Raw genomic sequence first — 13,493 nt, 5'->3', positions numbered from 1 at the left:
CAGTACATTTGTAGAAATTTGCTAGTCTTTGACATATCAAATCTGATCAAACTCCTAATGAGGTAGATGAAAGGTGTTGTGTATGTGGCCTGTTTACACAACTAAGTTATTAATACAAACGCTGGAGATGGGAACTAAGTTTCATGGTTCTTTACCGGTGGAGTCCGAACTTTGACACACACATACAGATCAATATGCGTCTAATAGTGCATGCAACGACATGTTACTACAACATAAAGTAGTCCCTTATTATAATGTAGGCTATACAGTATACTCCTCCCCTTTTATTTTAACAGTGTATCAACTGATTTTTTACTGGGGCACTATGCTAAACAAATATGTTTACCCTTAACATACAAACGCCTACCATTTGTTTACAAATTATAACAAAGTAACTTAATAATATCAAATTATAACAAGCCTTCTTTTTCTTTTTTTTTACTTTTGGCTTAAGACCCATTTAGAACTCAAGTCTCTGGGGAGGTCGTCTCTGCCTCTCCGGGTAACGTCTGCCCTGCAGCGTTTGCTTTGGGGAAATAGTCTCCACAGGTACATCAGGTGGGTCATCAGCACTGATAACAGGCTTATCTGTAGGTGAGGCTGATGTGGTCACATCAGGAGTGTTTGCTTCTAAGTCAGGGGAGTCCGAGCAAGGTGTTGTTCTGTCTTTCACCTGAGTATTCAGGAATTGGTCCACATGACGTCTCCACACGTTCTCTCCCACCTCCACCGTATACATCAGTGGCCCGTCTATGGTGGAAATTATACCCGGCTGCCACTTTTCAGCCCGGTAATCACGTGCAAGAACTGACTGTCCCACGCTGAAGCTCCGTGTTGACTTAGCATTCAAGTGTTTGAACTGTCTGTTCTCCACATCACGCCGTACATCTGGTTTGAGAAGATCCATGCAGGACCTCAGGTTCCTGTTCAGAAACACCATCGCTGGAGTCTGACTAGTGGTTGTATGCACTGCATTACGATAGGCAAGGAGGAAGTTGTCTATCCTGTGTTACAGTGGTCGATTTTCGCTGTCCATTGCCTTGATGGCTTTCTTGAAAGTCTGCACAAATCTTTCCGCCAAGCCATTTGTGGATGGATGGTAAGGGGCAGATGTAAAGTGCTTGATTCCATTTTTCTTCACAAAACCTTGGAATTCTTCGGAGACAAATTGTCTTCCATTGTCTGTGCATATTTGTTCTGGAATGTCATTCCTGGCGAATATGGCCCTCAGAACTGTAATGGTCTTTTCTGATGTGGTTGTCTTCATTTTGATGACCTCTGGCCATTTGGAACGTGCATCAACAGCGATTAAAAAAATAGAGTCCATGAATGGTCCAGCAAAGTCGATGTGCACTCGTTGCCATGGTGATGAGGGCCACTCCCATGGGTGGAGAGGGGCTTGTGGTGGTGTGTTCTGAGTCTTTTGACATCCAGAGCAGTTCTTGGTCAAGTCCTCAATCTGTTTATCAATTCCTGGCCACCACACATAGGCACGGGCAAGAGTTTTCATTTTCATGGTACCCAGGTGCCCCTGTGCAGTTCCTCCAGCACTCTGGTGTGTAGCTTGGGAGGAATCACAACTCGTGAACCACACATTAGAGTTCCCTGACACACTTACAACTGCTCCTTCCTCACTGAGAAGGCTGGAAACAGTGTGTTACCATGCGCTGGCTATCCCTTTACCGTGATGTCATACATTTTTGACAACATAGGGTCATTGCGTGTTTCTCTTTCAATGAGGCTGCTTGTCACTGGTAATTGTTCAACTATTGTTGTGTGAAAGACCGCTGCTGAATCCATTTGTGTAGTTATCTCTGAAGTTGGCAGTGGTAAATGTGAAAACCATCTGCGTTGCCATGTTGCTTGGTCCCCTTATGTTTAATGTCATACATCTGACCTCCTAAGAAAAGAGACCATCACTGCAGCCTTTGTGCTGTCATCACTGGAACGCCTTTTCTTGGGTTGAAGATTGACACGAGAGGCTGATGGTCAGTCAACAGGGTAAACTTTTGACCATACAGGTAGTGACTGAATTTCTTGACTCCCCGCACGAGGCTTAGGGCCTCCCTGTCAATCTGTGCGTAGTTGTGTTCAGCTGAAGTTAGTGTTTTTGAGTGATATTCTTGATTTGTTGATGTAACCTTTTTGGATCAGTAATCGGGATTCTTTCTAATTGCTCACATTCCTGGTTTAACCATTCCTCTTTGGCTTTTTGACATAAACTTTTAACTTTTTTATCTAAGGACTTATAGTCTATAGGATTTGCTTTCTTCCGTCTCCATTCTTCAATTAGATTTTTGATTTCATCTGTCATCCATTTATTCTTTGTGCTTTTTTCTTTTTAGGAATCACTGACTTTGCTGATTCTACCAAGGCATCCTTTAGAGTTAAACTTCATTTCAACATGATTGCTATCATCTTCAGCAGATTCTATTTCTAGACTTTGAAATCTATTCCTTAATTCAACTGTAAATTTTTGTCTTTGAGTTTTCTTTAATTAATTGCAAGTAGTCAAGGGATTGTTCAGGTTTTTACTTCTTTAGTTTTTTAAGTCTTACTTTTACATGATGTATTACTGGGTTATGGTCACTATTATAGTCAGCACCTGGACATGTTTTGCATTGAGTCACTGAGTTTCTAAATCTTTGGTTTATAGTAATAAAGTTAATTTGATTTCTAGTGTTATCACCTGGACTTTTCCAGGTCCGCAAGTGTCTTGGATGGTTTTTAAAGTAGGTGTTCATAATGACCTGATTATTTATCTTGCACCATTCTACCCATTTCTCACCTCTTTCATTTCTTTCCCCGAGTCCAAATTTCCCTATGGTATCAAATGGTTGTCCTCTGAACCTAACAAGGAGCACTCTTTCTGATATTGCCCAATGTCCTAAAACACTTTTTGCCATGTTTTCATCCATAAGAATTCCTACTCCATTAGTATGGGATGCTCCACAACAATAAATTAGTGTTTTATTTCTATTCTGACATGTTCCAGCACCTGTCCAACGAATTTCACTAATTCCCATGATGTTTACACAACTAAGTTATTAATACAAACGGTGGAGACGGGAACTAAGTTTCATGGTTCTTTACTGGTAGTGTTCAAATTTTGACACACACATACAGATTAAAACGTGCCTAACAGCACATGCAACTACGTGTTACTACAACATAAAGTAGTCCCTTATTATAATGTAGGCTATACGGTACAAAAGGGAAAAACAGAACCACAAGATATAGTGCTGTAGTTTCACGGAAGGTCAGTGCAGGCAAACAAAGTACAAGGACCACAAAAAGGATGACTGGGATATAAAGAATTCATCTTTTAGTTTATGAGAGGTTTGTTAAAGAATCTGATAACGATGGGATAGAAGTTCCTCTTGAGCCTGGTGATACATGCTCTCCCACTTTTGTATCTTCTGTCCTACAGGACAGGAGAGAAGAGAGAATGACCAGAATGGAACGGTCCTTGATTATTCTGGTGGCTCTCCTAATGTAATTAAACTCTGAATGAAGAACTGAGTTCAGGGGTCAGAGCAGTGTTTCATACAGCTTCCCATCACTGGCACAACTTTCAATACAGATTTCATGCGTAAAGTTTTAGGTATACGATTCCATGCTGCAATGGCACCTGGTGTGTGGCTGCTTCATTGTTCCAAAGACAGGGCTATGCCCTGATCTCTTGTGCTGTTTCTACGGGCATTTTTACCAAAGGCACTCCGTGTTTCCTCCCACATCTCAAAGATGACCTGCAAATTTAGCGGGCAACTGTAAATTACTGCTGGTGTAGGTGGGTTGTAGGAGAATTGGAGGGAGTTGATGGTAAATAATTGGAAGAATGGGATTGATATGATTGTATGATCTCCATCTGTGTTACATATGGAAATATGAGAACAAAAATTAAAGTTTAAACAATTATTTAATAAGGAATTAATATTACAAAATGTGCAATTTTGAAAACACATTAACTAAGTTGATTGAATTTTATAGCCCTTCCCCATTGGGTACCAGAGGCGAACATAATTAAAGGCCAACCTTGAAAAGCTTCTGCAATACGTAGATAGAAATCTAATGCTTTTTGCAAAAAATGGCATCCAGAAGGGTTCCTGTGTGTTTGATCTGAACGTTTGCGAAGCCATGTTTGTGCAAGAGTTTCCTGTACTCTGACCCACTCCTCTCCTTCCCGTCGCTCTGCATCATCATACTGAGGGACTGCAAGAGAGCGCTGCACGGTTTGGTCCTCCGATCGTACAGCACAAGCTCCGTAAGGAGAAGGCTGCATCCTGGAAATCCAGAGAAGATTGTGTTAATAATCAATCAATAAAATCTAACTATGGCCTAGAAAAAAACAATATAATACAATTAGCTAGGTAAAAGAAAAAAAGAAAAATTGCATTTTCTCTGGTACAGGAGTATGAGAAGGATCTCAGATAAAAAGGGTGTTAACATTGGCAAAAAAGTAGTTGCGTCTGTGCTTGGAGAAGGAATGGTAGGTTTTAATTGAACAGTTTTTTAATTAAACGACATGGAAAGAGAAACACCAACTCAACTCATCACTCCCAATCTAGTCCCATTTGTCTGTATTTCGCCCACATCACTCAAAACTCATCCTAATCAAGAATATGTCCAAATGTCTAGAAATGTAATTGTACCTGCCACTACCATTTGCTCTGGCTGCTTATTCCAGTGGTCCCCAACCACCAGGCCGCAAAGCGTGTGCTACTGGGCTGCGAGGAAATAATATGATTTGGCGACGTGACTGTGTTGCTGACTTGCCGGTTAGCGCCTCCTTGTCCAGGCTCTTGGCAGCAGAAATATTGCCAAATGTAACTGACCAAAAAACATTTTTCTTAAAGGAAAATATTTTAGAAACAGGATGGTATGTAATTTTCGTGCAGATAATTTTAGCATGTAAAAAAGACAGGGAAAAGCAAAAAATCACAAATGAATTTTCCGACACCAACCGCATTGAGAAAAAGCCAAATTTCTGGGATTTGACACCAGAAAACCCAATTTGGTAACCCTGTAATGATTCAGCTGCACCTTTCCTCATTCCCTGTCATGCCCACTGTCAAACTTGAACACACGCAAGGTCATTACACACATATCATCCATGTCAGTGCAGGAAGAAGATAAACTCCTTCAGCTTGCAAATGACGGCGGGCTGAAAAGTATCTTTGACATAACATCTCTGCCGGCACTCTGGATCAAAGTCGGCCCGAAATGTCGACTGTACCTCTTCCAATAGATGCTGCCTGGCCTGCTGCATTCACCAGCAACTCTTATGTGTGTTGCTTGAAATTCCAGCATCTGCAGATTTCCTTGTGTTTGCATCCCTGATAATGCTGTTCACCCTGCCCAGGCAGTGTTTATAGCAGATGTTCTCAATGGGGGGCAATTGGGTGCCGATAATCCGCTGGGCAGTTTTCACCACACGCTGGAGTGCTTTGCGGCCCGATACGGGACAATTGCCATACCACACTGAGATGCAGTTGGTGAGTATGCTCTCAATGGTACAGCGGTAAAAGTCCGTCAGTATCCTGGGACAGAAGTGAGCTTTCTTCATGCTCCGCAGGAAATAAAGGCGCTGTTGCGCCTTTTTGATCAGGATGGAGGAGTTCAAGAACCAGGTGAGATCCTCGGAAATGTGGATACCAAGGAATTTGAAGCTTGATATACTTTCCGCTACAGTTCCGTTGATGTAGATGGGGACCGTGAGTGTGACTCCTGGCATGCCTGAAGTCCACAATGATCTCCTTGGTCTTCTGGGTGTTAAGGGCCAGATTGTTGTCGGCACACCACGCAGCCAGGTGCTGGACCTTGTCCCTTTAGGCCGTCTCGTCATCTCCTCTGATCAGACCAACCACCGTGGTGTCGTCTGCGAACTTGATTATGGAGTTAGAACCATGTACAGGAACGCAGTCATAGGTGAAAAGGGAGTACAGAAGAGGGCTCAGCACACAGCCTTGAGGCACGCCGGTGTTCAGGGTGAGAGTGGAGGAGGCGAGGTTGTCTAACTTAACTGATTGGGGTCTGTTAGTCAGAAAATCCAAGGTCCAATTGCAGAGGGATACGCTGATACCAAGCTGGCGAAGTTTGGTGATCAGCTTGGAGGGGATCACAATATTGAATGCCAAACTGAAGTCAATGAACAGCATTCTGACGTAAGAGTTGGGGCTGTCCAGGTGGGTCAGGGCAGAGTGAAGTGCCGTGGAGATGGCATCCTCTGTTGACCAGTTAGTGAAATAGGCAAATTGATGGGGGTCCAGGGTAGAGGGCAGACAAGATTTCAGATGTGATAGAACCAGTCTCTCAAAGCACTTTGCAATGATGGGGGTGAGTGCAGCTGGACGGAAGTCATTCAGGCCCGTGGCAGTGGAATGCTTCGGCACTGGCACGATATCTCTGTGAAGCGGAACAGACTGGACATAACAAACCCTCTTCCAGTATTGCTGTCTCCCATCACCCCTCGATGGGACTGTCTTGTTGCTGGAAACAAGCCCAGGGCTCCCACTGATTCAGACATATTGGTGTGTTGCAATGATTTTATATGTTCATACGTGGAAAATATGCGCTGTGTGTTTAATATCCTAATGTTACTTAAAATGTTATGATGCTATTGACTTATAAGTGACATAATTGACATCATTATATTCATGCCAGGAAAATATGCACTGTATGTTTAATATCCCAATGTTACTTAAAATGTTATGATGCTATTGACTTATAAGTGACTTATAATTGACCTCATCATATTAATGCCAGGAAAATATGCGCCGTGTTTAATATTAAATTTGTTAGATAAACCCTTTTAGAAACAAAATTGAGTTTATTAGTCACTTATAAGTGACTTATAGTTGACTTATCACCTATATTCCGGATGTGATTAACACCTCCCACCCCCCCCCCCACCCCCCGATGGCTGGTCCACAAGAATATTGTCAATATTAAACTGGTCCGTGGTGCAAAAAAGGTTGGGGACCCTTGGCTTATTCCAATGTACCCACTACCCCCTGTGGCCCTCTTCAAATGCTTCCCTTCACACTTTAAATCTATGCCCTGTAATTTTAGCCTACTCTGCCCTGAGAAAAGGTCTTTGACCAATAACCCTATCAATGCCTCTCATGATTTTATAAACCTCTTTCCTTTAGCCTCATTCGCTCCAGGGAAAACAGTCCAAGTCTGACCTCATAAATCTAGTCCTCCAGTTCCACAATATCCTTGTGAAATATTTCGGCACACTCTGCAATTCAATCATATCTTTCCTACAGTATAGTGACAAAAACTGAACATAATACTCTAAGTTTGGTCTAACCAACATCTTGTACAGATGTAATCTGATATCCCTACACTGTTGTACTCAGTGCCCTGACTGACAAAGACAAGCATTCTTCACCACCCTGTCTATGTGTGTCGCCACTTTCAGAGAAATGTGTGCTTGAACCCCAATGTTTTCTGTTCTGTAACACTCCCAATGCCCTGTCATTCACTGTGTGTGGCATTGTCTTAGATTAACTTCTGAAAAGGCCTCACTTTGCCCGTGTCCAAGTTAACTTCCATCTAGAACAAGAGAAAATCTGCAGATGCTGGAAACCTAAGCAACACACACAAAATGCTGAAAGAACTCAGCAGGCCAGGCAGCATCAATGGAAAAGAGTACAGTCGACATTTCAGGCTGAAACCTTTCGGCAAGACTGGAGAAAAAAAACAGGAGTAGATTTAAAAGGTGGGGATTGCTCCCTATGCGACTCCCTTGTCCATTTGTCCCTCCCCACTCACCTCCCTCTCCCAGTTTCACCTATCACCTCGTTTCTCCCTCCCCTCCCCCCCACCTTTCAACTTTACTCATCTTTTTTTCTCTAGTCCTGCTGATGACCCCAACAGACTCATGGGTGAAATGTTGCCTCAACTGGAAGGACTTTATGGAGCCTTGAATGATACTGAGGGAGGTGGTGTAGGGGCAGGTGTGGCACTTGTTCCACTTGCAGGAGGGGATCAGTGGGGAGGGACAAATTGACAAGGGAGTCGTGTAGGGAGCGATCACTATGGAAAGCAGAAAGTGGGGGGATGTGCTTGATGGTGGGATCTCGTTGGAGATGGTGAAAGCTTAGGAGAATTATGTGCTGGACACGTAGGCTGGTGGGGTGGTAGGTGAGGACAAGAGGAACCCTATCCCTGGTAGGGTGGCGGGAGGATGGGATAAGAGCAGACATGTGTGAAATGTGTGTGTTGTGTGTGTTAAATTCCATCTAGCATTCTTTTGGCAACTTTCCCAAATGACCTAGATCCTGCTGTAACCTTACAATATATACCGAATGGTCTACCTTCCACAATCTGCAATAACAAAAGAGAGCTTAAAAATGTAGTCAAAATCATAAATCTTTTGGAATTACATGACTGTAAATAGGTTTAGAACTTTAATTTGATGAATTATAATATCAATCCAAAATAGTCCAAGAAAAGTATTAATTTGATTCCTAATTCATTCCCACACTTATTATTTTTCTCCTTTCTGTATTTTCTCTATTTCATCTAATTCTTTTTTCTATTCCTTCACCCCTTCGATCTTTTGAATTCCCCAGCTCAGTCAACCATGCTCACCTCTGGCCCTGAGAAAGGCTTCCACAGTAGTTTTGTAGCAACAGTGCTCCCTATTCCCAGAGATTTTTTGGCTGACTAAGCAGTTAGCAGTATTGAAGAATTCTCAGATAGCAACCAAATGGTAAACAAAAACTCAGAAATAACATTTTTACAGAAAATAGTACTCTGACTGAACCACAAAAATAGGACTAATGCATTCTAGACACTAGAATACTACAGCACAGTACAGGCCTTTTGGCCCTCGATGTTGTGCCAACCCATATATCCCTTAAAAAAAATGTACTAAATCCACACTATCCCATAACGCCCTATTTTTCTTTCATCCATGTGCCTGTCCAAGAGGCTCTTAAATACCCCTAATGTTTTAGCCTCCACCACCATCCCTGGCAAGTCATTCCAGGCACCCACAATCCTCTGTGTAAAAAAAAACTTACCCCTGATGTCTCCCCTAAACTTCCCTCCCTTAATTTTGTACATATGCCCTCTGGTGTTTGCTATTTGTGCCCTGGGAAACAGATACTGGCTATCCACCCTATCTATGCCTCTCATAATCTTGTAGACCTCTATCAAGTCCCCTCTCATCCTTCTACGCTCCAAAGAGAAAAGTCCCAGCTCTGCTAACCTTGCCTCATAAGACTTGCTTTCCAATCCAGGCAACATTCTGGTAAATCTCCTCTGCACCCTCTCCATAGCTTCCACATCCTTCCTATAACGAGGTGACCAGAACTGAACACAATACTCTGAGTGTGGTCTCACCAGAGATTTGTAGAGTTGCAACATGACCTCTCTACTCTTGAACTCAATCCCCCTATTAATGAAGCCCAGCATCCCATAAGCCTTCTTAACTATCCTATCAACCTGTGCAGCGACCTTGAGGAATGTATGGATTTGAACCCCAAGGTCCCTCTGTTCATCAACACTCTTAAGTAACTGACCATTAACCCTGTACTCAGCCTTCTGGTTTGTCCTTCCAAAATGCATCACCTCACACTTATCCGATTTGAACTCCATCTGTCACTTTTCTGCCCAAATCTGCATCCTGTCTATGTCCTCTTGTAACCTTCAACCACCTACAGCTCCATCCACAACTCCTCCAATCTTCATGTCATCCGCAAACTTACTCTCCCATCCTTCTGCCTCTTCATCCAGGTCATTTATAAAAATCACGAAGAGCAGGGGTACCAGGACAGATCCTTGCGGCACTCCACTAGTCACCGACCTCCAGGCAGAATACTTTCCTTCCACTAGTACCCTCTGCTTTCTTCCTTTAAGACAATTTTTTATCCAAACAGCCAAGGTTCCACTGATCCCATGCCTCATGACTTTCTGGATGAGTCTCTCACGGGGGACCTTGTCAAATGCCTTGCTAAAATCCATGTAGAGCACATCTCCCGCCCTACCCTCATCAATTTCTTTTGTTACCTCTTCAAAAAACTCAATTAGGCTCGTGAGGCACAACTTTCCCTTCACAAAGCCATGTTGACTATCCTTGAGTAAACTGTACTTCTCCAAGTGCTCGTAGATCCTATTCTTAAGAATCCTTTCCAATAATTTGCAGATCACCAACGTAAGACTCACCAGTCTATAGTTCCCAGGATTCTCCCTATTACCATTTTTAAACAAGGGAACTATATTTGTCATTCTCCAATCCTCCGGCACTTCCCCTGCAGCCAAAGAGGATTCAAAGATCATAGCTACTGCTCCAGCAATCTCTTCTCTCACTTCCCACAGCAACCTGGGGTACATCACATCTAGCACTGGGGACTTATCAATCTTGATGTTTTTAAGAAGATCCAACACTACTTCTTCCTTAATCTCCACATTGTCCAGCACAGAGGCCTGGTCTATTTCGACCTCACCCTGATCAAGGTCCTTTTCACTCGTGAACACTGAAGCAAGGTATTCATTTAGGACCTCACCAACCTCCTCTGCCTCCAGGCACATGTTGCCTTCTTTATCCTTTAGTGGCCCCACCTTCATTCTTGTCATCCTTTTGTTCTTCACATACGCATAGAACGCTTTGGGGTTCTCCTTAATCCTACATGCCAAGTGCCTTCTCATGCCCCCTTTGAGCTCTCCTAAATCCTTTCTTAAGCTCCTTCCTGGCTACCCTATATTTCTCATGAGTCCCTCCTACTTCCTGCTTCTTATATTTAACATCTGCTTCCTTCTTCCTCTTGACGACTTGTCTCACGTGCTTTATCAGCCACGGTTCCCTTTTCCTACAATTTTTTCCTTGTCTCAGTGGGACAAACCTGTCCTGAATCCAGCACGTGATCCCTAAACTTCCTCCACATTACTTCTGTGCTTTCACCCTTGAACATCTGTTTCCAATTTACTCTCACTAGTTCCTACCTCATCCCTTCACAGTTAGCCTTTCCCCCGTTAAGCACTTTCCCATTTTGTCTGTTTTTATCCTTTTCCATAGCTATGCTGAAGCCAAAGGAGTTGTGGTCACTCTCATCAAAATGCTCCCCCACCAAGAGGTCTGCCACCTGACCAGGTTCATTCCCCAGAACTAGATTCAGTATGGCCTCTCCTCTCGTCGGCCGGTCCACATACTGTGTCAGGAATCCTTCTTGAACACACCTAACAAATTCAGTCCCATCTATCCCCCTTGCAGTCAGGAGGTGCCAGTCAATATGAGGGAAGTTGAAATCACCCATAACTACAACCCTGTTTTTCCTGCACCATTCTAAAATCTGCCATTCTAAATCTTTATTCGGTTTTGTATAAAGCACTTTTACCATTTTTCACAGCAGACTGTGTCCATCAGATTACTTACTGACAATTGTTTTCAAGCCTCTTTTAAAAAAGTTAAGCTTGACATTAACAATTGCCTTTAAATTCCATTACCAGATCCATTTCTTGCATTCACTGATAACTTTGTTCTTTTACTAGTCTGTTTTTAATATTTTCCCCATTAGATACCCATCTCTATCAAGATTATGATGCCTGCTTGTTAAATCCATCCAAGGTACAGAAACAGTTAAGCTGCTCCACAGCACAGTGCAACAGAATACGTAAGATAAATGTGCTGTTCTACTTGTACTTGGGAAACTATTGCAGATTTGGGTGTGCAGGGTGAGAAACATTGCCCAGAAATGCCAGGATTTTCTGTAGGGTTCTTTGTTCTACTACAGCCTCCAGTGTGTCCAGCTGGACTCCCATAACAAGCCAGCCTTTCTAATCAGTTTATTGAGCCTGTTGGCATCACCCACGTTGATGCCATTGCCCTAGCACACCAGCACATAGAAGATTGTACCGGCAACGACAGACTGGAAGAACACGTGAAATAGAGGCCTGAATACTCTAAAGGACCTCAGTCTCCTCAGGAAGTAAAGGTGACTCTGGCCTTTCTTGTACACAGCCTTGGTGTTAGTTAAGGTTATCTTCTTTAATTCAAGAGCCTGGTTGATGGGAAATAACTGTTCCTGAACCTGGTGGTCCGAGTCCTGAGGATCCTGTACCTTCTTCCAGATGGCAGAAATGACAGGAGAGCATGATGTGGATGGTGGGGGTTCCTGATGATGGATGCTGCTTTCCTGTGACAATGCTCTGTTTAGATGTACTCAGTGGTGGGGTGGGCTTTATCCACAAGGGACTGGGCTGCATCCACTACTTTTTGAAGGATTTTCCGTCCAAGGGCATCAGGGGTGCAGTGCTAGCCGGAGCGCACCGGAGCGCGTCTGGCACCTCTTTAAGAAAAAAGCCAAAATAAATGATAATTAGGTGCTGCCCAGGGTGATTTATCTCAGAAACTGCTGAGCTCCTGGGATTTTTATGCACAACAAACTCTGGAGTTTACAAAGAATGGTGCCAAAAACAAAAAAACATCCAGCGAGTGACTGTTCTGTGAGCGAAAACATCTTGTTAAATCCACTCGCTGGATTTTTTTTTGTTTTTGGCACCATTCTTTGTAAACTCCAGAGTCTGTTGTGCCTAAAAATCCAAGGAGATCATCAGTCTCTGAGATACTCAAATCACCCTGAGCGGCACCTAATTGATTAGCTTGTTTATTGTGGCTTTTTTTTTAAAGAGGTGCTGGACGCGCTCCAGCTAGCACTGCACCCCTGAAGGGCATTGGTGTTTTCATACCAGGCTGTAGAATGACAAACAACCAATGTGCAAAAGAAACCAAACTGTGCAAATAAAAATAATACTGAAAATGAGTTGTTTAAAAGTCCTTAAAAGTGAGTCAGAATCATTTCAGAGCTGCGGTGAGTGAAGTTATCCATGCTGGTTCAAGAACCTGATGGTTGTAGCGTAATAACTGTTCCTGAACCTGGCGGTGTGGGACCTAAGGCTTCTGTACACCCTGCTTAATAGTAGTCGCGAGAGGAGGGCATGGCGTAGACGGTGGGTCTTTGATGACGGATACTGCTTTCTTGTGGCAGCATTCCATGTAATCTTTTCCAATGGTAAGGAGGGCGTTTCCTGTGATAGACTGGGCTGTATCCACCACTTTCTGCAGTCTTTCTGTTCACTGGAGTTGGTGTTTCCATAGCAGGTCATGATGTAACTAGTTAGGATACTCTTCCCCGTGCAACTATAGAAGTTTGTCAAAGTTTTTGGTGATGTGATGAATCTGCGCTAACTTCTCAGAGGGTAGACCTTGAGTGGGGAATGGCACAGGTGTGGAGCTGATAAAAAAAAAGAATAAAGACAACTTTCAATATAGAAGAGATGCTGAAACACTGTATTACCTGGTTTGCACATCTGAGAGAGTCTGCTTAATAGTAGATTAATCTTGTCTTCTTTCCAGAAATGAAGAACATTTACGAGAATGTAAAGTTCAGCCTCTGGTATGTCGTCTGTGAAAATGTCTCCTTTTGATCAGAACAGAGAAAACAAAAAGAAATATTAAAGTCTTGTCTGAGCAGTGGTGCATT

General features: G+C 43.0%; 1 protein-coding gene across 5 annotated transcripts in view; it reads right to left on the bottom strand.

The window, feature by feature from the left end:
- Window positions 1–3,086: 3,086 nt before the first annotated feature.
- asmtl (acetylserotonin O-methyltransferase-like) overlaps window positions 3,087–13,493 on the bottom strand; it is an 80,808-nt gene continuing 70,401 nt past the window's right edge. For all 5 annotated transcript variants that reach the window (XM_072262676.1, XM_072262678.1, XM_072262677.1 and 2 more), the window contains 2 exons: window positions 13,308–13,430; window positions 3,087–4,283 (listed from right to left, as the gene is read on the bottom strand). In XM_072262676.1, the coding sequence (XP_072118777.1) occupies window positions 4,069–4,283; window positions 13,308–13,430 (338 nt within the window). In that variant the 3' untranslated portion in view covers window positions 3,087–4,068. The remainder of the gene's footprint in view (window positions 4,284–13,307; window positions 13,431–13,493) is intronic.

The sequence above is a fragment of the Mobula birostris genome, chromosome 7, assembly GCF_030028105.1.
Source record: "Mobula birostris isolate sMobBir1 chromosome 7, sMobBir1.hap1, whole genome shotgun sequence".
NCBI classification, from domain to species: domain Eukaryota; kingdom Metazoa; phylum Chordata; class Chondrichthyes; order Myliobatiformes; family Myliobatidae; genus Mobula; species Mobula birostris.
Note: the sequence above shows the minus strand (reverse complement) of the source record. Positions and strands in the feature narration are given on the sequence as shown.